At 40.1% G+C, this 22,999-nt stretch overlaps 1 protein-coding gene across 1 annotated transcript in view; it reads right to left on the bottom strand.

Moving 5' to 3' along the window:
• LOC126108713 (ATPase family AAA domain-containing protein 3) overlaps positions 1-22,999 on the bottom strand; it is a 111,935-nt gene that overhangs the window by 14,135 nt on the left and 74,801 nt on the right. The window contains exons 8-9 of the mRNA XM_049914030.1: positions 22,002-22,169; positions 13,446-13,644 (exon numbers count right to left, since the gene is read on the bottom strand). Coding sequence (XP_049769987.1) covers positions 13,446-13,644; positions 22,002-22,169 — 367 coding nt within the window. The remainder of the gene's footprint in view (positions 1-13,445; positions 13,645-22,001; positions 22,170-22,999) is intronic.

Raw genomic sequence — 22,999 nt, 5'->3', positions numbered from 1 at the left:
ATGACAAAAATGCATAGCACGCATTTTGGAGGGAGAAAACTGGAAGTCTTAAGATATGGCCCATGCAGAGGCCTGTCAGATGGCGCCTCGGAGCCTGCGCTCAGCAGGTGGTACCGAGTGGGAGCTGCGCTAGATGCAAAATTGTCGACGTACAGCACTGTGCTGACTGTAGTGGACTGACCCGACAGCCAATCCACTAGGACGGGTAGCCGAAAGGCACGCATTTAGCTCACGCAGACTGGCGTGAGGTCTGGAACAATTAAAGGAATTGAGTCTAATAAATAAAGTACGTAGTTGATGTAATACTTAACTTTAATCCATAATTGGTGTACATCGGTCTGATGGTTCATGCTTCATTAGATACATAGCAAAGGATAAATGGCGCCTTGCTAGGTCGTAGCAAATGACATAGCTGAAGGCTATGCTATCGTCTCAGCAAATGAGAGCATATTTGTCAGTGTAGCATCGCTAGCAAAGTCGTCTGTACAACTGGGGCGAGTGCTAGGACGTCTCTCTAGACCTGCCGTGTGGCGGCGCTCGGTCTGCAATCACTGACAGTGGCGACACGTGGGTCCGACATATACTAATGGACCGCGGCCGATTTAAAGGCTACCACCTAGCAAGTGTGGTGTCTGGCGGTGACACCACACTGACCACAGGCCAGACAGAAATTATAAGTCCATTGATGGGTACGAGGAAGAGTGACACACCTAACAGAACCCTTTGGGATACTGTTCTCCTGAATCTGAGGGGCCCAGAGTGAAGTGCCAGCTCGAACCTAGAAGAGCCGGTGAGATAAAAACTCACGGATAAAAATTGAGAAGGGGCCACGGAAGCCCCAGTCACGGAGTGATGGCACCAAGCAGTGTCGTATGCCTATCTACGTCAAAAAAGGACAGGTATACACTCACACACACACACACACACACACACATATCCATCCGCATATACACAGACACAAGCAGACATTTGCTTGTGTCTGTGTATATGCGGATGGATATGTGTGTGTGTGTGTGTGTGTGTGTGTGTGTGTGTGTGTGTGTGTGTGTGTATACCTGTCCTCCTTTGACGTAGATAGGCATACGACGCTGCTTGGTGCTGGCAATTAGTGAAAGCCTGTCAGGGTGCTATTCGAGTAAATGGTCAGTCGGAGACCATCCTTCGTGGAAGCCACACTGATACAAGGAGAAATGGCCCCGAGATTCGAGTACCCAACATAACCTGAACCTACCATCCTCTCAAGCAGTTTACAAAGTACATTCATCAGGCTAATCATTCGTCCGGCTAATTGGGCGGTAGCTGTTGAGACACACATCGGGTTCTTCCCGGGCTTAAGGATGGGGATAACTATACTGTCTCACTATTGCGATGGGAAAGCATCTGTGACCCAAATGTGGTTGAAGACCCTGAGGAAATGTTGCACCTGGGTAACGTCAAAATGTTGGATCATCTTGTTGTGGATGGAATCAGGGCCCGGGGCCGTGTCACGCGAAGAGGTGAGAGCCTGCAAGAATTCCCATTCAGTGAAGGGTTCATTGCAGGTTTCAGGGCGGTGTGGGTCAGAATAGAGGGGGTCTGTGCAACTCGGTGTTGCTGCCGGAGAAAGGTAGCGGGATAGGAAGAGGACGCTGATGCCGTCGCAAAGTGTGTCGCGAGGTGTTCTCCGAGGACCGATGGATCAGTGTCCAGAGGACTTTGGAGGTTCAGACCCTGGACAGTTGACCATCACAGGCAACCCAGATGGCTACAGAGCTCAGACCAAACTAGCAGTTATGTGGCATACACCCCCAGAGAGGAAACGCACCACTTCCCGCATTCCTTTTTACTCTGCTTAATAAGGTAACAGGCGTTAGCACAGAGACACTTGAAAGTGAGGAGGTTGGTCTGTGAAGGGTGTTTGTTGTTTAAACTGATGCTGTGCCTGTCAGCAGCCCTGGACAGCAACTGCTACATCCACCACGGTACCGGTCGACGGCAAGAGATACCTGTGGGTTGGGAGCCAGCAGCATGAAGAATAGTGACAAAGACACCTTGCACGACTGCATCAATGTAATTTGAGAGGGAGGTGTCAAAGAGCACAGCAGATAATATATATATATATATATATATATATGAATATAATAGAGGGAAACATTCCACGTGGGAAAAATATATTTAAAAAGAAAGATGATGAGACTTACCCAACAAAAGCGCTGGCAGGTCGATAGACACACAAATAAACACAAACATACACACAAAAATCTAGCTTTCGCAACCAACGGTTGCCTCGTCAGGAAAGAGGGAAGGAGAAGGAAAGACAAAAGGATTGGGTTTTAAGGGAGAGGGTAAGGAGTCATTCCAATCCCGGGAGCGGAAAGACTTACCTTAGGGGGAAAAAGGGACAGGTTTACACTCGCACACACACACATATCCATCCACACATACACAGACACAAGCAGACATTTGTAAAGGCAAAGAGTTTTTGCCTTTACAAATGTCTGCTTGTGTCTGTGTATGTGTGGATGGATATGTGTGTGTGTGCGACCCTCTCCCTTAAAACCCAATCCTTTTGTCTTTCCTTCTCCTTCCCTCTTTCCTGACGAGGCAACCGTTGGTTGCGAAAGCTAGAGTTTTGTGTGTATGTTTGTGTTTATTTGTGTGTCTATCGACCTGCCAGCGCTTTTGTTGGGTAAGTCTCATCATCTTTCTTTTTATATATATATATATATATATATATATATAAAAAAAGAAAGATGATGAGACTTACCAAACAAAAGCGCTGGCAGGTCGATAGACACACAAACATACACACAAAATTCTAGCTTTCGCAACCAACGGTTGCCTCGTCAGGAAAGAGGGAAGGAGAAGGAAAGACAAAAGGATATGGGTTTTAAGGGAGAGGGTAAGGAGTCATTCCAATCCCGGGAGCGGAAAGACTTACCTTAGGGGGAAAAAAGGACAGGTATACACTCGCGCACACACACACATATCCATCCACACATACACAGACACAAGCAGACATTTGTAAAGGCCAAATGTCTGCTTGTGTCTGTGTATGTGTGGATGGATATGTGTGTGTGTGCGAGTGTATACCTGTCCTTTTTTCCCCCTAAGGTAAGTCTTTCTGCTCCCGGGATTGGAATGACTCCTTACCCTCTCCCTTAAAACCCATATCCTTTTGTCTTTCCTTCTCCTTCCCTCTTTCCTGACGAAGCAACCGTTTGTTGCGAAAGCTTGAATTTTGTGTGTACGTTTGTGTTTGTTTGTGTGTGTATCGACCTGCCAGCGCTTTTGTTTGATAAGTCTCATCATCTTTCTTTTTAGATGTATTTTTTCCACGTGGAATGTTTCCCTCTATTATATATAAAAAAGGCCAATTGGCTCTGCGAAATGCCCAACGTGGGCGCCTGTCTGCCTGGTGGCAGCAGGGAAAGACAGAATCACCGCAAAGTGGTCACTGTCACAAAGATCATCATGAGATGACCAACATAGGGAAGCTGCAAGAGCAGGGGAGGAGATTGTGAGATCGATAGCAGTAAAGGTGCCACGAGCAGTACTGAAGTTGGTAGGGGAACTGCCATCGAGGGGACACAAATTGAAGTCTGTAGTAAGCTGATTAATTGTAAGACCCCTACCTTTTGAAGTGGCACTTCCCCACAGTGGGTGGTGGGCACTGAAGTCTCCAAGGAGGAGAAATGGGGTGTGGGAGTTGCTGTATTAAAGTAGACAGTTCAACATAAGGAAGAGGCCTACATATGGAAGGAGGCAGACATTGCAAATACTAACTGCCGGCGTCATTTGCACTCTAACCACTATTGCTACCAGGTTTGTACAAAGTCACTAATGACAATGGAGCAAACCGAAGTGCAGACCACCAGATGCTACCCTGAGGCCAGCACGATTCCAACAGAACGCCCAATAACTACGAAATGTTGGAGAGTGGTCATCACGGGAGTGCGTTTCTGGAAAAGCAAGACGGAACACAAAATACGAGGGATCAGGGCATTGCATTTCCGGTACGTAATAACAGTATCTGTTGCAATTCCACTGGATGATTGTGTGGTGAGAGGAGGTAATGTTAGGCGGTCAGTGGTCATCACAGACAAGGATGGGGTGACATACATAAATAAGGTGTCAGACTCAGGTTGCAGGGTGGAGGGGGCAGCTCTGGGGGCACCAGGGCAGGGGGACTTTTGTCGAGACTTGTGTTTCTTCTCCTTCTCTTTCACAGGTGGAGGAGGGCAGGGTGCAGAAGGAGTACAAGTGTCTGCAAGATCCGGAACGAAAAGAGAGAGGGCGACTTGGGGCGCAAAGGTGGTGCATCTCATGGCCATGTTGTGGTGGTAGGCTTCCGGCCTGAGAGATACCGGGGAGAGGGGTCCTGGGGAGGGGGATGGAGGGGGAGGGAAGGGAGCCCCATCACCAGCAGGTGCCGAAGACGGTGGGCACTTCAGCCAGGGAGGGGAAGTGACTCCCGCAGAAGAGGCCACGGGATCTGCAGGGAGGGGTAGTGGGGGAGGGGGGGGAACTGAGGTAAGAAAGAAGTAAGAGATGGAAAGGATGTAACAGGGGCAAAAGTTAAAGAAAGTGACACTGGATGGAGTGTCTCATTTTTGGTGAGCCTCAGCATAAGACAGGTGATCGAGTGATTTGTACTCTCGGATCTTCTTTTCTCTCTCATAAGCTGGGCAATCTGGCATGGGAGGGGAGTGGCTGTCATGTCATTTGACACGTACAGGTGGTGGAACACACGGGCTTCCCTCACGGAGCGGGTGTTCACAGTCACAACACAGATTGTCTGACGCACAGTGGGGAGACATATGCCCAAAATGCAAGCACCAAAAGCACCCTTATGGGTGTAAGGACGTACGGCTTCATGTCACACCTGTAGCACATAACCTTGACATTCTCCATGAGGGTACCCTCTCAAAAGCCAAAATGAAGGCTCCTGTATCGGAGCAGTTGTCTTTGTGACCCTTCTGCACACCTCAAACAAAATGGACGCCACGTGGCTCTAGATTGGCCCAGAGTTCCTCATCAGTTTGCAGGATGAGGTCCCTATGAAACATCACTTCCTGGACCATATTCAGAGTCTGGTGAGGGACAATAGACACTGGGACATTGCCGAGACGATCACAAGAACGAAGAGCTGCATATTGGGCAGCAGAAAAAGCTTTGATCAACAGGGAGCCTGACCGCATCTTACAGGGAGACTCCACATCACCAAACTTGTCCTTGATGTTCTCCACAAAAACAATGGGTTTGTGGCAGTGAACGTGTCCCCACCCGTCCTAGTACATACGAGGTAGCGGGGAAAGTGTTTCATCCTAAGACTGGCCCTCCTCCCACAGTGTAGCCAGGGAAGGAAATGCTGCTGCATCATACGAAGCAGCATTCAATGATCCTTCTCTACTCGAAGAGGTGGCCGTTTCAGAACGGCCAAATTTTTGCAGCTCGATATGCTTATGTGCCACGCGCCAGTCCTGATATCGCCCATTCCGATCACGGGCTCTCTCCTCGGGTGCCACCCAGCCACAGCAAGGGCCACCTGGCACGGTGGCCATTGCTGGGAGTTCTGATGCTCCAGGAAGACGAGCAACCATTCCTTGGCATATATGGGGAGGACATCGAAAAAGTGCAAAGAAGGGCAGCTCGTTTCGTGTTATCGCGCAATAGGGATGAGAGTGTCACTGATACGATATGCGAGTTGGGGTGACAGTCACTGAAACAAAGGCAGTTTTCTTTGGGCGAGATCTATTTACGAAATTTCAATCACCAACTTTCTCTTCCGAAGGCGTAAATATTTTGTTGACACCCACCTACTTACGGAGAAATGATCATCATAATAAAATAAGAGAAATCAGAGCTCGAACGGAAAGATTTAGGTGTTCCTTTTTCCCCACACACCATTCGAGAGTGGAATGGTAGAGACTGTAATGGATCTGGGAGACGTTATTTTTTTTACCGTATTTGTTGATACCGAATTTAAATGTTTTCTTATATTTTTTGTCAGGATTTATTATAATTTGTCTTATTATATGTTAATTCACTTCTGTTTTTGAGAGTAAAAGCATATTGATTACTATTAGAAAATGTATCGAAGAACAGCAAAGAGACTGATTACAACTGGAAGATTGTGTGTGGTGTAAAACATCTTTGACGTTGGAGTCATCTTTGACTATAGTATGTCGGCAGCTAACTCTTGGTGTGTGTTGACCATGGTGTTGTCGGAAGAACAATTTGAAGTATGTTTCTATTATTTTTTGTATTAACTAAAAGGAAGAAATTACATTTGAAGAAACTGTATTTGAAACACCAAAATGAAACACGTTGAACCACGTCAATTCTGCAACCAACAAAGATGCATTGTGGAATCATTTTCAGACAACTGAAGCCAAGACTATATCGCCGTATAAACGTCTAATGGAAAAGGTACTGTCACGAAATATGGCAAATTTAAGTAAATAAGAAAAAAAATAGTGACCATATTTTCAATTTGTGACTTTGCCGCATTTCAACTGGGGGCTCAGCAGCCGGGATATCGTGTTCACGAGATTTTCAACAGTGCTACGAGGAAGAAAATTTTTGTGTGTTAATACCAGTTTCTTCAGAATGTGTGTTACAGTGTTTGTGTTCATCGGGAAGTAAAAGTTTTGGAGAAGAAATGTTTCGGCGAAAAATATAATTTTCGACAGAAGAAAATATTTCAAGAATTTTGGTCAACAATCACATGGATGGAAAACGTGGTTTTGCAACAGTAGAAGAGTGTTCCAGATAAGTCACGAAACCATCGTATTTTGTTAAAACAATATTTTTATCTTGTTCTGTATTGTTGTGTATAAATTTTTGTTCTTCACAATGACTTATGATATTTTCGAGAGTATTGTACCTAAAGTAGAAAGTAGTAATTTAATAGACTTCGAAAATCAGGACATGTCAAATGAAACAGAAAGAACCGATAAATTTGATTTAAAAAGTTTTCTTGTAAATTTTACGAAAGAAATTAAACAAACACTTGACGACAATAAGACTTACTGGGATGAAAAAATTGATAACATTTTGTTGCAAGTGCAAGCAGCCAATACCCAAGTGGGTGATCTTTCGAACAGAGTTGACAATGCTGAGGAAAAAATTGGATCTGTGGAAGCAAAAGTAAATGTAATTGATGCTAAATTGAGCGGTGAAATTAATACTGTAAAAAATGAGTTACTGGCAGATAGGGAAATAAATTTAATTGATTTTAATGACATTAAAGGGGAAATTAAAAATTTGGATGAGAATACAAAAGTTTTAGTAAAAAATGTAGAACAAAAAACTGACAATCGTTTGGTTACTTTAGAAGAAAAAGTAGAATGCAATGATTTAGAAAACAAAAAATCTGTCAAAGAACTTAGCGAAAAAATTGAAAGTTTTAACATTGAATTTCAAAGCAAAAATTACAATTTCAACACATGTAATCTTGTATCTAATATTCCAGTGAAGCACTTTTCGGTAGATGGACCCTTACATCCCGTTGATTTTATGCAGTATTGTAAAGATTGTTTTTTACCTCACTCACCAGATGAAATAAAAATTAAATTTGTGAAAAAATTCTTGGAAGGGGAAGCTTTGACTTGGGCAAACCAGATTGTAACTATGGGGATGACATTTTCAGAATTTGAATCAAAATTTCTGGAAAATTTTTGGGATGATCTTAAACAAACTAGAATCAAAAGTGAATTTTTGAATGGGCGAAACTATAGAGAATCAGATGGGAGCATGAAACAATTTTGCAAAAGTGAACTTCAAAAACTTATTCATTTAACAAAACCTTTGGATGACTTGATCAAAATTGATACCTTAAAGAGAAGATTGCCATCAGCAATGCAGTTGAATTTAGTTCAATGTCCTGATAGTAATGTAGAGCAGTTTCTCAATTATATTGAAAAGTTGGATAGGGTAACAACAACAACACACAGTGGGTTTACTCAGAAAGGTAACGGTCAAAATTGGGGAAATGATAACTTTCAAAAAAAGGAACAAAACAATTATCATGGCGTCAGTCAAAATTTAGGGGGCTATAACAATTTTGAAAAGAAGGACCATAATTTTTATCCAAAACAGGAACAACATTTTTGCAGAAATAATAGTCAAAATTCAGGGAGATATAACAATTTTGAAAAGAAGGACCATAATTTTTATCCAAAACAAGAACATGATTTTCGCGGTAATAATCAACAAAGTAGAGAACACTTTAGGGATCAAAATCACAGAAATTTTGATAGAGATCAGTACGATAGAAACTACCGACAATCAGGTAATGTTTGGCATAGGAATGGGAACAGAAATGTTGATCAGAGACGTTGGCAGAATCACAATCAGCAGTTCAAACAGGAACAAGTTGTAATTCAGGAAACAAAAAACGAGTAGACGCCCCCTTGAAGGTCCGCAAGGTTGAGGCAGAAGGTGAGCATGATGAAAGGACCAATGGATGTGACTATCATAAACCCAAACATGACAGTTGCAAACCTAAGCAATCACATGAGGTCATTAGTTGTTACTTATTGAAAAAATTTCAAGAGGAAAATAATATTGATAAAAATAAAATTTTCAGTACACAAGAACATACAGTAGATAAAAGTAATTGTGATCCATTTAATTTAACAGAGTTTTACACTTGGGCAGAAAAGAACAACACTTTGTCAGATGATGTAATTTGTAGTAGTTCAGAGATGTGTGTGAATGAAAGAGAGAATGCATGCTGTGAGAATGAAAATATTGGTGAAAGGGATCTGGTACCTTTAGAAAGGGGAAATAATATTTTGGGGGATAATTTGAATGTGTATGACTTGAATATGTATAATGATAATGATGTTGTTGATAAAGTTGATAATGATGGTAATGGTATTGATGATGATGTTGTGGAAAGGTATTTCATTAGTTTAAATAGGGAGTTGGGTATACACATGGTTGAAAATGGATTAAATAGTGAGAATATTATAGAAATTCCCAGGGATGTTACCAGGATGAATAAAGCTCACAAGATGGATGTATGTGAAAGTGTGAATTTTGATGTTGTTGGTAAAGAATCTGACTACACAAATAACGGTGCCACATGTATAACTTGTAGCCTAAGTGAAACTTTTACAGATACTAATGACACACACACATTTCTTATGAATATATGGCTGAACAGTGAAACTATTTCTTTTGACAAGAATTTTAGAAAGATGCTTATTAATGTATGTGAAACTGTATGTCCTGAGTGGTGGAAAAAGATGAGATATTTTATTTTTGAAAAGCTGAAGGATAAGTACTTCAATAGCAAACAATGTGATTTGGATGAAAATTCTTGGCTATTTGAGATAATAGAGAGTACTAATGATAATTTTGTGTCTTGTGCAAATTTTATAACTGTGACAAATAATACATGTAATGATATACCATATGATTCTGATAAGTATAGGTTTGGGGAAATTGAAAGTGATTTGTTACATGAGGATACAGGTTCTGAGAAAAGTGATCAATTTTGCAGTCCTTATATAAAAGTTCAAATTGGGTCATGGATTGGTAAATGTTTAATTGATACAGGAAGTGAGATCTCAGGAATATCTGAAAGGTTAAGCAAGAAATTGAAAGTGGGGAAGGATTATGTTGAAATGCCAGTTGTTGGGGTAAAGATAAAAGGTGCTACTGGGAAGAGCAGTAAATTGGTAAAAAGCCAGGCTTTAGTGACATTTTTAATTGAAGGCAAGTTGTTCACACATGGATGTTTTGTAATTCAGGAATTTAATGAGGATTTTCTTTTGGGTATGAATTGGATAGTAAAAGTAAATACAGCATTTGATTGGGTTGGAAGAAAACTTTTGATAGAAACTAGTGAAAGGGAATACATTCAGACAAATTTTGTGAACACACTTGATGATCAGAGTAATGGAAATTTTGACAGTATCAATTTACTAAAAGAAAATAGATTGGAGAATATTGAAACTCATAGATTTGATACTGATGAAGTTGAATTTGGGAATTTAGTAAATTTGAAAATTTCAGTAACACAAAATTTATCTGGGGAGCAAAAACAACAGTTAGAAAATCTGCTGTGGGAATACAGTGATGTTTTCAGTGACATACCTGGTAGGGTAAAGGGTTATCAGTGTGAGCTTCAGGTAAAATCTCATGAACCATTTTTCATAAAACCATACAGTATTGCAATATCAAAAAGACCTGCTGTTGTGAAAGTGCATCTAAAACAAAAGTCCTCCACTGGAATATGCTTGTTAAAATAAAACTATCTGTAAAACCACGTATGTATATTTGCATGTATAAAGTAATAATTTGAAGTCACATGTTAATTGAAACTGATGAAAAAACACTGTTGTAACAAAAAAAAAATGAGAGAAAGATTTATTTTTACTTTTTTTACAAAAAAAAAAGTCTCCATAGTGAGCATTTCTGAATTTTTCTAATTTTTGGAAGCCAAGTCTTCCCTGTGGGTGAAGGCATGCATGTGAGGACATGCATGCAAAGGTATAAGTTTCAAAACCAATTTTAGATAAAGCCTCATGATATATGAGCAGTTTATTGTTGTTTATACTGATGTTGTGGGGAGCAAAAGTACTCTTCACAAGAATGTGATTTGTAGTAATATTGTAGTAGAGAGGCAAGTGTACATAAATGATGGCAAAAAAAAAAAAAAAAAAAAAAAAAAAAAAAAAAAAAAAAAAAAAAAAAAAAAAAAATAGATAGTACTGATGTATCTTTAGCTGTACTAAAAGAAGAAAATCATATAAAAAAAAAAATAAATACAAAAAAAACATGAGAAAAAAAATTAAAAAGAAAATCATAAGCAAAAAAAAATATACAAAAACAAAAAAACCATGACTAATAAAAAAAATAAAAAAAATAAAAAAAAATCAGAAGTTAAAAAAAAATATATATATATATATATATAAAAGGCAAATATAGAGAAAAACACATTACACTATATATGTCCAGTATCGTTTTTACTGTACAATATGTAAGAATAATGAAACTAACATTAATATTTATAAAAAAAAAAAATTTTTAATCTTATTCTGGGAAATGAGTTTTGCCTTTCTATTATTTTCAATCTGTATGCTGTATGTTAGAATATTTCTCATGTATGTTTTATACCATGTATATTTGTCATGTCAAATAATTTCTTTACTTGAATTTTTGTGTATGAGATTGATGGGGAAGTATCATTGCAACAACAGCCAGTAACAAGTCCACAGATTCAAAGAGTCTAAATTTGGTAGAGGTTGTCAGACTGCATCATTAATGTACTAATTGTGTAATACAGATCCATTACTGAGTGTGGTCGGGATTTTGTTGTATATGTCCATAACAACAAAAGCCCTGGGGAGCAGTTGTAATGGATCTGGGAGACGTTATTTTTTTTACCGTATTTGTTGATACCGAATTTAAATGTTTTCTTATATTTTTTGTCAGGATTTATTATAATTTGTCTTATTATATGTTAATTCACTTCTGTTTTTGAGAGTAAAAGCATATTGATTACTATTAGAAAATGTATCGAAGAACAGCAAAGAGACTGATTACAACTGGAAGATTGTGTGTGGTGTAAAACATCTTTGACGTTGGAGTCATCTTTGACTATAGTATGTCGGCAGCTAACTCTTGGTGTGTGTTGACCATGGTGTTGTCGGAAGAACAATTTGAAGTATGTTTCTATTATTTTTTGTATTAACTAAAAGGAAGAAATTACATTTGAAGAAACTGTATTTGAAACACCAAAATGAAACACGTTGAACCACGTCAATTCTGCAACCAACAAAGATGCATTGTGGAATCATTTTCAGACAACTGAAGCCAAGACTATATCGCCGTATAAACGTCTAATGGAAAAGGTACTGTCACGAAATATGGCAAATTTAAGTAAATAAGAAAAAAAATAGTGACCATATTTTCAATTTGTGACTTTGCCGCATTTCAAGACGTAATATAAAAACGGTTCGATGAACCCTCTGCCAGGAATTAAGTGTGAATTGCAGAGTAACAATGTAGATGTAGATGTAGAAACAGCTCGGGTATCAGTAGTGTGATCACTGTATTGTCAGGGGGCTCAGCCAGATGGGTACATAACAGCCCCACCACACAGACTGGCTACACATGCTGGTGACCTAGCAGGGTGGAAGGGGGCTACAGTGGGATAGAGAGAGAGGGAAAGGAAGGAGGGAGAGGAATCCACACCTTAGACACTAGCAAGAGAGTTCTTTCCCAAATGGCTCACACTAAAAACAGGAAATTTTGAAGTAGAGGTCAACTCTCAAGCAAAGACCTAAATGTCAAAAAGGGTGAAAGTGAACAGGCAGAAGGAACAAAATTGCAAGCAATACAGGGAACCAGTTGGATAGCCAGGTTCATGTAAATCAGAACACCAGGAGAGGGAAAGGAGGGGGGAACGGGGAACGAGCGAGAACTGGGAGGGAAGGGCAGGGTAAAGGAAATGGAGCAAGGGAAGAAAGAACAGACTGCTATAGCTCGGGGCTCCGAACTCACAGAAAGAACCGTGAGCCCCCTTGGGGGAATAAAGTATTAAAGTTCATGGAGAAAAAATAGAAACTGAGATATGGAGATGACATTGTAATTTTCTCAGAGACAGCAGTTCAGTTTTGCTGAATAGATAGTGTGTTGAAAAGAGGTTACAGGACGAGCATCAACTAGAGTAAGTCAACGGTAATGGAATGTAGTCAAATTAAATCAGGCAATGCTGAGAAAATTAGACACGGAAATGAGACACAAAAATAGTAGATGAGGTTTAACATTTGGACAATATAATAACTGATGATGGCAGAACTAGAGAGGATATAAAATGCAGACAGACAACTGCGAGCAAAGCATTTCTGAAAAAGAGGAATTTGTTAACATCTAACATCAAGATACGTGTTAAGAAGTCTGTTCTGGGTGTATTTGTCTGGACTGCAGCCTTGTAGAGAAATGAAACATAGGCAATATACAGTTCACACAAGAAGAGAGTAGAAACTTTCGAAATGTGACGCTGCGGAAGAATGGTGAACATTCGATCGGTAGATCGAATAACTAATAGGGAGGTTGTGAAACGATGGAGAACAAAATGTACAGCCCAACTTGATTAAAAGAAGGGGTCATATCATAGGACACATTGTAGGGTATCAAGGAATCGCCAGTTTGGTAAAAATGTGTGGGTACGAGATTGTAAAGGGACAGCAAGACCAGACTACAATAAGTAGGTTGAAGTGGGTGTTGGCTGCATCAGTTATGCAGAGGTGAAGAGATCTGCATAGGACATACTAGTGGGGAGAGCTGCTTCAAACCAATATTTGGACTGAAGACCACAACAGTAACATTCTTCTTTTTAAGTGGCCTATTTACACCACAGTACACAAAACGCAAGGTGAGCCTGGTACAGGAACAGGAACGGGAGACAGCGAGACGCGGGAGCCACGCGTTCCGCAGCCACTCACCTTCTGGCGGTGCTGGTGCACGGCGTCGATGACACGGGCGACCACCATGTCGCGCGTCAGGACGCCGTCTTCCGAGGCGTACGCCGCCGCCTGCCACGCCACGCCCAGCTTGGCGATCTCGCGGCCAGACATGCCCTCCGTGACGCGCGCGATCTCCGAGCACAGCTTGCCGTAGTCGAACTGCGCCACCTTCAGCCGCCTGTGGGGAAAAAGACAGTTCACAGTCTTTAATGCTCGTGACACTTGTTCTGAAGCTCTCAATTTTCACCGAGGTTCCAGCTACAGACAATGGAGTACTGTGTGAAAAAAATCTGCAGAAATTTCCACTCTGATCTTGATAAGATTTTGAACTCGTGAAAAGACTGAATACTCCTTTTAAGTGAACAGAAATGTAAAATTACACTCTTCACAAAATTACGTGTGTAATATCGTGTAATTACAATAAGTCACAACTGGAATTGCTCAATTCGTAAAATACTTGCATGTACGGATTTTGTAGGGATACGAGATGGCTCCATCACATAGGATCAGCTGTAGGTAAGGCAGGTAGCAGACTTCATTCTGTCGGTAGTGTAATAAATCGAGCAGTGTCAGAATTTCTCCCCCAATTGAAATCTAGAATGTCACCTGGTTATTTTGTCAGTGTTTCTATTTATAAAGTATTTAATTTATGATTTTGGACGTTCTAGTCCTATTCCAGTCCTAAGCCTAAACTTCGCCACATACATATTTTTCCGTTTATACACTATGTGATCGAGAGTATCTGGACACCTGGCTGAAAATGAATTACTAGTTTGTGGTACCCTCCATCCATAATTCTGGAATTCAATACAGTGTTGGCCCATCCTTGGCCTTGATGACAGCTTCAGGTGCTTTCAATCAGGTGCTGGAAGGTTTCTTGGGGAATGGCAGCCCATTCTTCACGGATTGCTGCACTGAGGAGAGGTATCGATGTCAGTCGGTGAGGCCCGGCACGAAGTCGGCGTTCCAAAACATCCGAAAGGTGCTCTGTAGGATTCAGGTCAGGACTCTGTGTAGGCCAGTCCATTACAGGGAAGTTATTGTCGTGCAACCACTCCAACACAGACTGTATATCATGAACAGGTGCTCGATCATGTTGAAAGATGCAATCACCATCCCCGAATTCCTCTTCAACAGTGGGAAGCAAGAAGGTGCTTAAAACGTCATTGTAGGCCTGTGCTGTGATAGTGCCATGCAAAACAACAAGTGGTGCAAGCCCCTCCATGAAAAACACAACCGCACCGTAATACTACCGGCTCCAAATTTTATTGCTGGCACTACACACACTGGCAGATGACGTTCACCGGGCATTCGCCATACCCACACCCTGCCATCGGATCGCAACATTGTGTACTGTGATTCATCACTCCACAACGTTTTTTCACCGTTCACTCATGCAATGTTTACGCTCCTTACACCAAGCGGTGTGTCATTTGGCATTTACCAGCATGATGTGTGGCTTATGAGCAGCCGCTCGACCATGAAATCAAAGTTTTCTCACCTCTCGCCTAACTGGGATAGTACTTGCAGTGGATCCTGATGCAGTTTGGAATTCCTGTGCGATGGTCTGGACAGATGTCTGCCTATTACACATTACGACCCTCTTCAACTGTCAGCGGCCTCTGTCAGTCAACAGACGAGGTCGGCCTGTATGCTTTTGTGCTGTACGTGTCCCTTCACATTTCCACTTCACTAAACATTGGAAACAGTGGACCTAGGAATGTTTAGGACTGTGGAAATCTCGAGTACATGACAAGTGACATTGAGTCACCTGACCACGATCAAAGTCCGTGAATTCTGCGGAGAGCACCATTCTGCTCTCTCGCGATGTCTAATGACTACTGAGGTCGCTTATATAGAGTACTTAGCAGTAGGTGGCAGCACAATGCACCTAATATGAAAAACTTTCGTTTTTTCGAGGTGTCCAGGTACTTTTGATCACATAGTGTGTACTGATAATTACTTATGCTACAATATTACACCACCAAAATTTGTTTTCCCTTGAATAAGAGTAAAATCAGGTAAAATAAAATATTATCACATATTCTTATTTTGCAAAGTTGTTTTGATGTTGTTCAAGTAACTCATTACTGTTATATTTTATCGATTTAACAATCGACATCAGACCAAATATGTAATGAAACATAAAGTTACTAACTTTAGAAATATTCACCTTATTTGGAAATCCTCGTCAATGTTTGTCATTATCACAGTTACATAAAATATTTACATTTGTGAATTATAGCCATTAATTTGAAACTACATTAATAACTGAAAGCAGAACTTACATAGGTAGTAATTTGGCCTATAGTACTTTCTGGAAACTTCCAGAACAGTTCAGAAATCATAAATACTATCCATCTTGGCACAAAATTCACCACATTCAGCCTGAGACTAGTTCTGCTTCTGAGAGAATGAACACATTGTGAATGCTTTTGATTTATGTGGTTAGGAAGACAACGGATCACTTCTTATCTTTCATGTGTATTCAGAGTAATTTTCTTTCTGATTTTGAGCAGTGTTCGTGACTGTGGAATAATGAATTCTGCAAATAAGTAGTAATGCTTTAGGCTTGTCATTTATGAATCCCAGGACCTACTGAAATACATTTATACTCAGCAGTTATGGAGACCCCTGGATAATGAATATGCAAGTTGAGTAAATAATTAAAAATATTTGTGAAGATTCCTCTCTTGAACTATTATTACCCATCCCTCAGATGCAATAACATTAGTTTTTAATAATTTCACTATAAATAATAAAGTGAGACTCTTTACAATAGGAAGATGCTGTCAGTGTCCAACAGAGATAGCTTACAAAACTCCCTTGTGACCCACCATAGAATGTTGCTCAAGTGTATGGGAGTCTTACTAAACAAAACTAACAGCTGATATCAAACGTGTACAAAAAATTGTCACAGGTTTGCCTCAATCGTGGGAACACATCACAGTGATGCCAGTAAAAGTGACTGACAGACACTGAAGATAGAAACTGAAAGGATAGAAACTAGAAAGGATTCAGTATCCTACCTTCAAAGTATGAGTATTGAGTAAGGAATCCAGAACAGCTGTGTACATACCTCACAATCTGTGTACCTCACAGATTGGTAGGCCAAATTAGAGGTGCTCCTAATGAGGTCTTGATAAAGTTGTTTTATACTTTTACTTAGGTTCGTTGGTGTGAATGGTATACCTTGTGGTGTGGCTGTTATGATCCACTTTCTATCACACACTTCAGATATTGGTTACGTCACAGTTGTCATATAATCGGAGTTGCTTACCTAAAGTAAAGCTAAAATCAATGTGATCTGGACTGATACTTTCTATCTGCACCACATTAAAACTTGGTCTAGAAAAAATACATGCTGATTTTTGGAGTTCCCTCACTTATCTATGAAGTCTGATGCGCTAACAGGCAAAGTCTTCATACGCTAGTTAACAAAAGTAATAGTAAGCAATAACTATAAGCAAAGCTAAATAAAGGGTAAAGCCAAACTCCACCAACAAACTTTCAGAGGTTGCTCAGGGATACCTTCTGAGTATTTTGGTAGGAGGGACCCACAGTCTATGGCGGCTCCTTACATAGCTGTTGAATTTCGCTTGCTTTTTTGCCCCAGTTAGCTTTGTATCTGCATCACACTGAAAATATTGCACAACAGCCCAAATGTCAACAGTATGTGCAGTGTGTACTGTTTCCACTCACTCACAATATCTGCTGTTGACAACAATAATGCCCTCTTTACCTCGCTGCCTGCACATCTGCAATCAGTACTGCTCGGTCCTGTCTAGGGTTTTGTTTTCCAGCAGTGTTAGTCATGCGTTAACAGTGATACGAAGGAGGACTACGAACAGGTTTACTGATAAATAGTTTACCAATACGATCCTCATGTGCGGGTTCACTGAATGCAGTAAAAGTGCTACACGACGAAGTTATTCTGAGTTGTTCCTGCACAGACGGCAACCAAACCACTGCCTATGAGAAACGGGATCCCTCTGTGAAGTATGTCTCTTTTTAAAAGAAAATTAAAAAGACATCTGATCAATATTCGCACTTACAGTGTTAAAGAATATCTTGAAATAAAAAATTAAATAGTGTGTCAGTATACATTGTAAAGGGAAATTGCAACAAATGTAAAAGAGTGTATAGAATCACTTCAAGCACGCCAGACAAATGCACGAGCTCTGAATGCAAGCCTGTGATGAAGCAAACTGGGATATTTTTACTTCCCCTTTTGTTTTGCCATCTGCCTCCTTAAATTCGTTTTTTCATATTTAACTAATTACCATTAACATATGTGAGTATAATCTGCATTTCCATAAAAGAGAAAGGTTGGCCCACAGTTTTAAAGAATATAAGACTAGATCTAATTTTGTGCTTAGTTGTATGTAATTTATTTTCTAATTTATTTAGACTATTCCTAGTTAGTATCTTTCAGTATAGGGCAAGATCAGTAATTGTTTCTTAACTTAAATGCTATTGTTGATGTATAAACAAATATAAATTCTGTACTAATTATAAACATTTGGAGAAACAACTAATTATTTTCTTAAAGGATCTATTTGGCTCTATTGGATAATATGTTAGCAAAGCCAGCCCATCATTAATTCCAAAGTAATTACCAGTTTTGTCAAAAGTATTGTTTGTGTAACTATATTTGTTAATTTCATCATTTAAACAAATAATTCGGCTTATCCCTCATAGTAGAAGAAGAAACTGTTAACAACAACCAATTTTTCGGTGTTTTCAGTTAATTTAATGAGTTAAGTTTTAATTGTAATTTCTGTAAATTTAACTTTGAACAATGTGTAGTTTCAGTACCTATTACTGTGAGAATATATAAGGGCCCGATTTTTGGTCCCAAGACAGTCAGTCCATGGCCGAGTTTCAGATGAGAAAGCTGTGTTGGTTAGATCAACAACAACAATGCTTCAACTTAACTGTGAAATAAGTGTTACACAATTAGGCCGTGTGCAAAAACAATGACAGTGTCTGCTCCATACGTACCTTTCTATTCTTCAAGAACTGTGAACTTTGTGGTTATGTTTTTACTGCTCGTCGATGTTCAATAGTAAACTATTGTACAGGATGTGGAGGTTTGCCTGCAAACTATTAATGAGGCTTATGGAAAGTTAAAACAATAGCGCACTGGCCACATATAACTGTGTATTATTGGGGGGTTGTGAACAGTGAAAGTAAACTACTGTGAAACGCAACTGTGCATCTGTCGGCTACATTATTTAAAGAAGTTAGTGTTGTACTTCCACAACCCATTTTCCAGCCAGCATCACAATGCAGTGCATCGACACCGAGGACAACAAACGAAGAAATAAAGAAGGCAAACCGTCACAAGCTGATCAACTGTTCTGAAAGTCTTACACGAACAATCGCTGACAGAAGGTGCAATCACTGCAACCGGCAGATTTCCCTTGTCGAGTGGTGCTTGCAAATTGCTTCCTACAGCACTGTACAGAAAGACCCCAATTCTACTGCTTTCATGTTGTTTACAGATGAGGCCTCATTTATTAGAAAGAGCATATTCTGAAGTAGGAATAGCCTCATATGGAATAACGAAAATCCAAAAGCACTGACTGGTGTGTCAATCCTATTGACAGGCATCTGCTGTGAATGTATGGGCTGGTAGTATCAACGGTTTTGTGACTGGACCTTACATGTTTCCTGCACAATGAACAGAGTTGTGCGCAAAACATTGCTTCAAAACACCTTGCCACATTTCCTAGGAGATGTGTCACTAAGGCTTTGTCAGCTTATGTGGTTTCAATATGACAGGGCAGTTGGCAGACTTCGCTTTCAAGGTTAGGAACCACACTGAAGTACAGGATGGACAAAAGTGGATTGTTCGCTTCTGTTCTCTTCTGTGGCCAACTCTGTCACCAGACACGACACCAATGGACTACTACTTCCGGTGGCATGTGGAGCACCTAGTTTACGAGACTCCGCTCAATAATCGCACGGACCCGGTCACTACAATTATCGCAACCATGGAAGTAATACAACAAACTCCTTTCTCGAGTGTGTGAGACAGTGGACAGTCGGCCACTGTACACTCTTGTGCAATCATAGTGCTCAAAATTTTGAAACGTATTCATAAGGGAACAGTTCTGCATTTGTTACGTGCAGTACTGTAGACTGACAGAAAGTATTGTGATAAAAGTGTACGTGTTTTGTCTGAGTATTACTGTGTGTCGTAAATTTTGTTTACTGGGTATTATCGGCTTCGTCACTCTTGCGAAGATATTTTCACAGGCACAGGTTGATTGCTGTAACACACTGAATAAATCATAATTACATTATTTCCCTGTAATGAGTTGCCAGAGAGCAAGGGTCTCTTATGCCAAAATACTCAGATGGTAAAATTTTGTCAGTGAAATTCTGATTCACTCTGTAGAGGGCCCAATGAATTCCCCCCCCCCCCTCCCCCACCGTCACCTTTGATCTATGTTTTCCTTCATCCTCACTACATATGGTTTCTCTCACCCTGGGAGGGAATGTGAGACAGCAACAAATGAGTTCCCTGCTTATGCATGTCACTAGACTCGTTCCGAGTGCCAAATCGTGTATAAAATGTTTCAAACATTCATTAATAGACGAGTTAAAAGTGACATGCGTCCAAGCTTTTGTTCTGCAAGATTTACACATGACTGTGGAGTCAGTTAAGCTATGAACCCGTTCCATGTAATTCCAACATGTACAACTGACTTCTTTTATGTTAAAGATGTTACCGAAACATTGTTGTCGATGCAAGCATATCAGGTCTCTAAATGCAGTAACATCAAAGTGTTTCATTCTCATCCATCTTATATAGCTATTAAAAATTCTTTGTCTAAAAGAGATGAAAGAAAAAATATCGATGTATTCATCATAGCTCATGTATGCCATGCTGTACATCTGAAAGACCAGCCAATGTTTATCAGTTGCAGAACAGAAGGACTTGTTGATGATGCCATTTCTTTCTCAAGAGCACAGGGAGTTCTATGGTAAACTATGTAACATCTTATCCCAAACAGAAGTGGAAATCAGTACTGATCTTTTCTTGACATTAATTTTGTTATTGTCTCGTAAAAAAAAAAAAAAAGGAAGATATGACAAATGGTTTTTGTTGACTGTATTTCCACTAGTTACAACATTACTGCTGCATTTCTGTAATTGTATTACCACAAATAAAATACAGTACCTCCATATTAAAAGCACTGGAAACAGAAAATTCTTATTGCCACTTGAATAACTCAGTTCCTTGGTAAAGTATCAACAAATTCTTAATAAAGTATTTATTTTCAAATCTGGCTCGATAAGCCGTATTATTCCACAGTATCAGAATACCCTCTCACTTTCTTTTGCATAACACAGTACTTGAATCAGTCAATAACACCCAAAATCACTGCATATTTACTTCACACAAATGTCATCACACAGGTAAAACGGGGGGCAACTGTCTGATCACGATATTTCCCCGAGATCTCCAGGACTTTCTAGGTTGAAATTCGAAATTTCTGTGCACGAATTGTTGTATCTGGCAGTAAGCTTTGCTTTACTTGTTTTTCTGGTCAAAAATGAAGTTTTTTGAGTTTCCATATTAGATATTACTGATTATTCATAGTTCAGCTAGGATTTACAGTTTTATCTTCAATTCTTTTTCATAAGATCTTACTGCCCCTAGCAACTCCTTTGTTACTGTTTTCCATTACCGCACTATGGCCTCGTACACTAACCTCAAGTACATTATGAGAAATTCTCTCAGAAAGCTACTTTGAACCATTGTCACTGGGGTGCCCCAATAGACTTCAATGACAAGATCACATCACTTTTAAAACTGGATGTACTTTGCACTGAAACTAGTAAGAATGAACCAAAGCCAGAATACTCAGTTCTGATCTACAAAACATGTTGTTTAAATATGTTTCCAAATTTATATATTTCTTATATTTGAAAAAAGCCTTTACTTCTGTGTGAAATGACAAATTAACAGTTACATGACAAATCCCCTCCCCCCATTCTGTCGTGCTGATAATCGCAACCTGGACCTGGACCCCAATCCCCCACTGCAATAACAGACATTTCCCAGGATAACAAAAAAGAGCACCTGAGGTAGCAACAAAGGCTACAACAGTTCAAATCAGTACCTGAAATTTCCTTATGAGACACCACAAATGACAATTTCTCGCATAGACTCTTAATATGATTTGTAACAAAATGACTCTGAACATTTCTTTCAATTGATGAACAGATCAATCTTCGAGTTTATCAGAATTCTCTGAAGCTTCCTCAACTCAGTACACTCAATTTCTCAGAGAACTCCCAACTTTGCACATTTTCCAGACACGTCACCACCGTGTAAAAGACTAACACATCCCAGCTCAACCACAACGAGAGATGTGGCACGCATACACACACGATCCCCCCTGCCCCCCCCCCCCCCCCGCTCTAAACACACACACACACACACACACACACACACACACACACACACACACAGAGAGAGAGAGAGAGAGAGAGAGATTCATTTAGTGCGATGCTCACCTCTTGCCCTCAGCGGCCGGCTGCAGGACGAACTTGTCGAAGTAGAGCCGGACGAGTCGCTCGCGCTCCTCGGGTCCCGGTAGCGAGAACTCCACCATCTCGTCCAGCCGATCATTCACCGCCCAGTCGAACTGCTCAGGCGTGTTGGAAGCTAGCACCAGCATGAACCTAACAGGGATACGTGTATGGTCACACACAACAAAACAAAACAGTAGTGATGCTGATACACAGTATTTCCTGCCAAACAAGACTTTAGACCTGGCCAAAGTGGGAACTAACTCACAAGGACACCACCTGGCAAATGGAATTTTGTAATTTTTTTTATATTTATGGTATGAGAAGTTTACAACTCAAATCTATTATCTCATAAAACAGTTCAACACAACTTTCAAACCACGGCTGCACCCAACAGCTGGGAGAGCACTGCATTGACTTTGCACTGTTCCTCTAAATGATGCCCTAAGGTAGAGGAATGATACAGTGGCCGTAGGAACTGACCAGTCATTCTGGCTTGTAATTTTAGAGTTTTCCCAACAGAACATTCCTTTCAATACAATAGACTAGGGCATGATAGTTACAGGCTACAGTGTGACTTACATTAGCTGACGCCTGGTATTTAAAGACGGAAATTTAGACACTGTCTCTTCACAGCAATTTAAAATTGCTTTAACATCCTTGTCTTCTACAAAAAGTATAGATAAAAAATCTGACAGTGCTGTACAGACTGGATCTCTGTAGTGTATGTAGCACGTCAAAAACCAGTTATCAACTATAATGATCAGCAGAACTATGGTAATTTTTTTTTTTTAATAGGTGAAACTTTCCCTGCTTGGGAAACTATTTCAGACTTATCACACCGTATCCGAAAACCTTCTGAACTCAATGAAATAGTTTCCATGTCTTTGATTATAAAACTATTTTGCACAGTAATAAATCTTTCTAAAATTGTGTATCACACTTTGTTTGATATACGATTCAGAAGATGGCCTTTTTTTACC

Source organism: Schistocerca cancellata, chromosome 11 (assembly GCF_023864275.1).
Source record: "Schistocerca cancellata isolate TAMUIC-IGC-003103 chromosome 11, iqSchCanc2.1, whole genome shotgun sequence".
Taxonomy (NCBI): Eukaryota; Metazoa; Arthropoda; class Insecta; order Orthoptera; family Acrididae; genus Schistocerca; species Schistocerca cancellata.
This window is presented reverse-complemented; position numbering and strand designations above follow the sequence as displayed.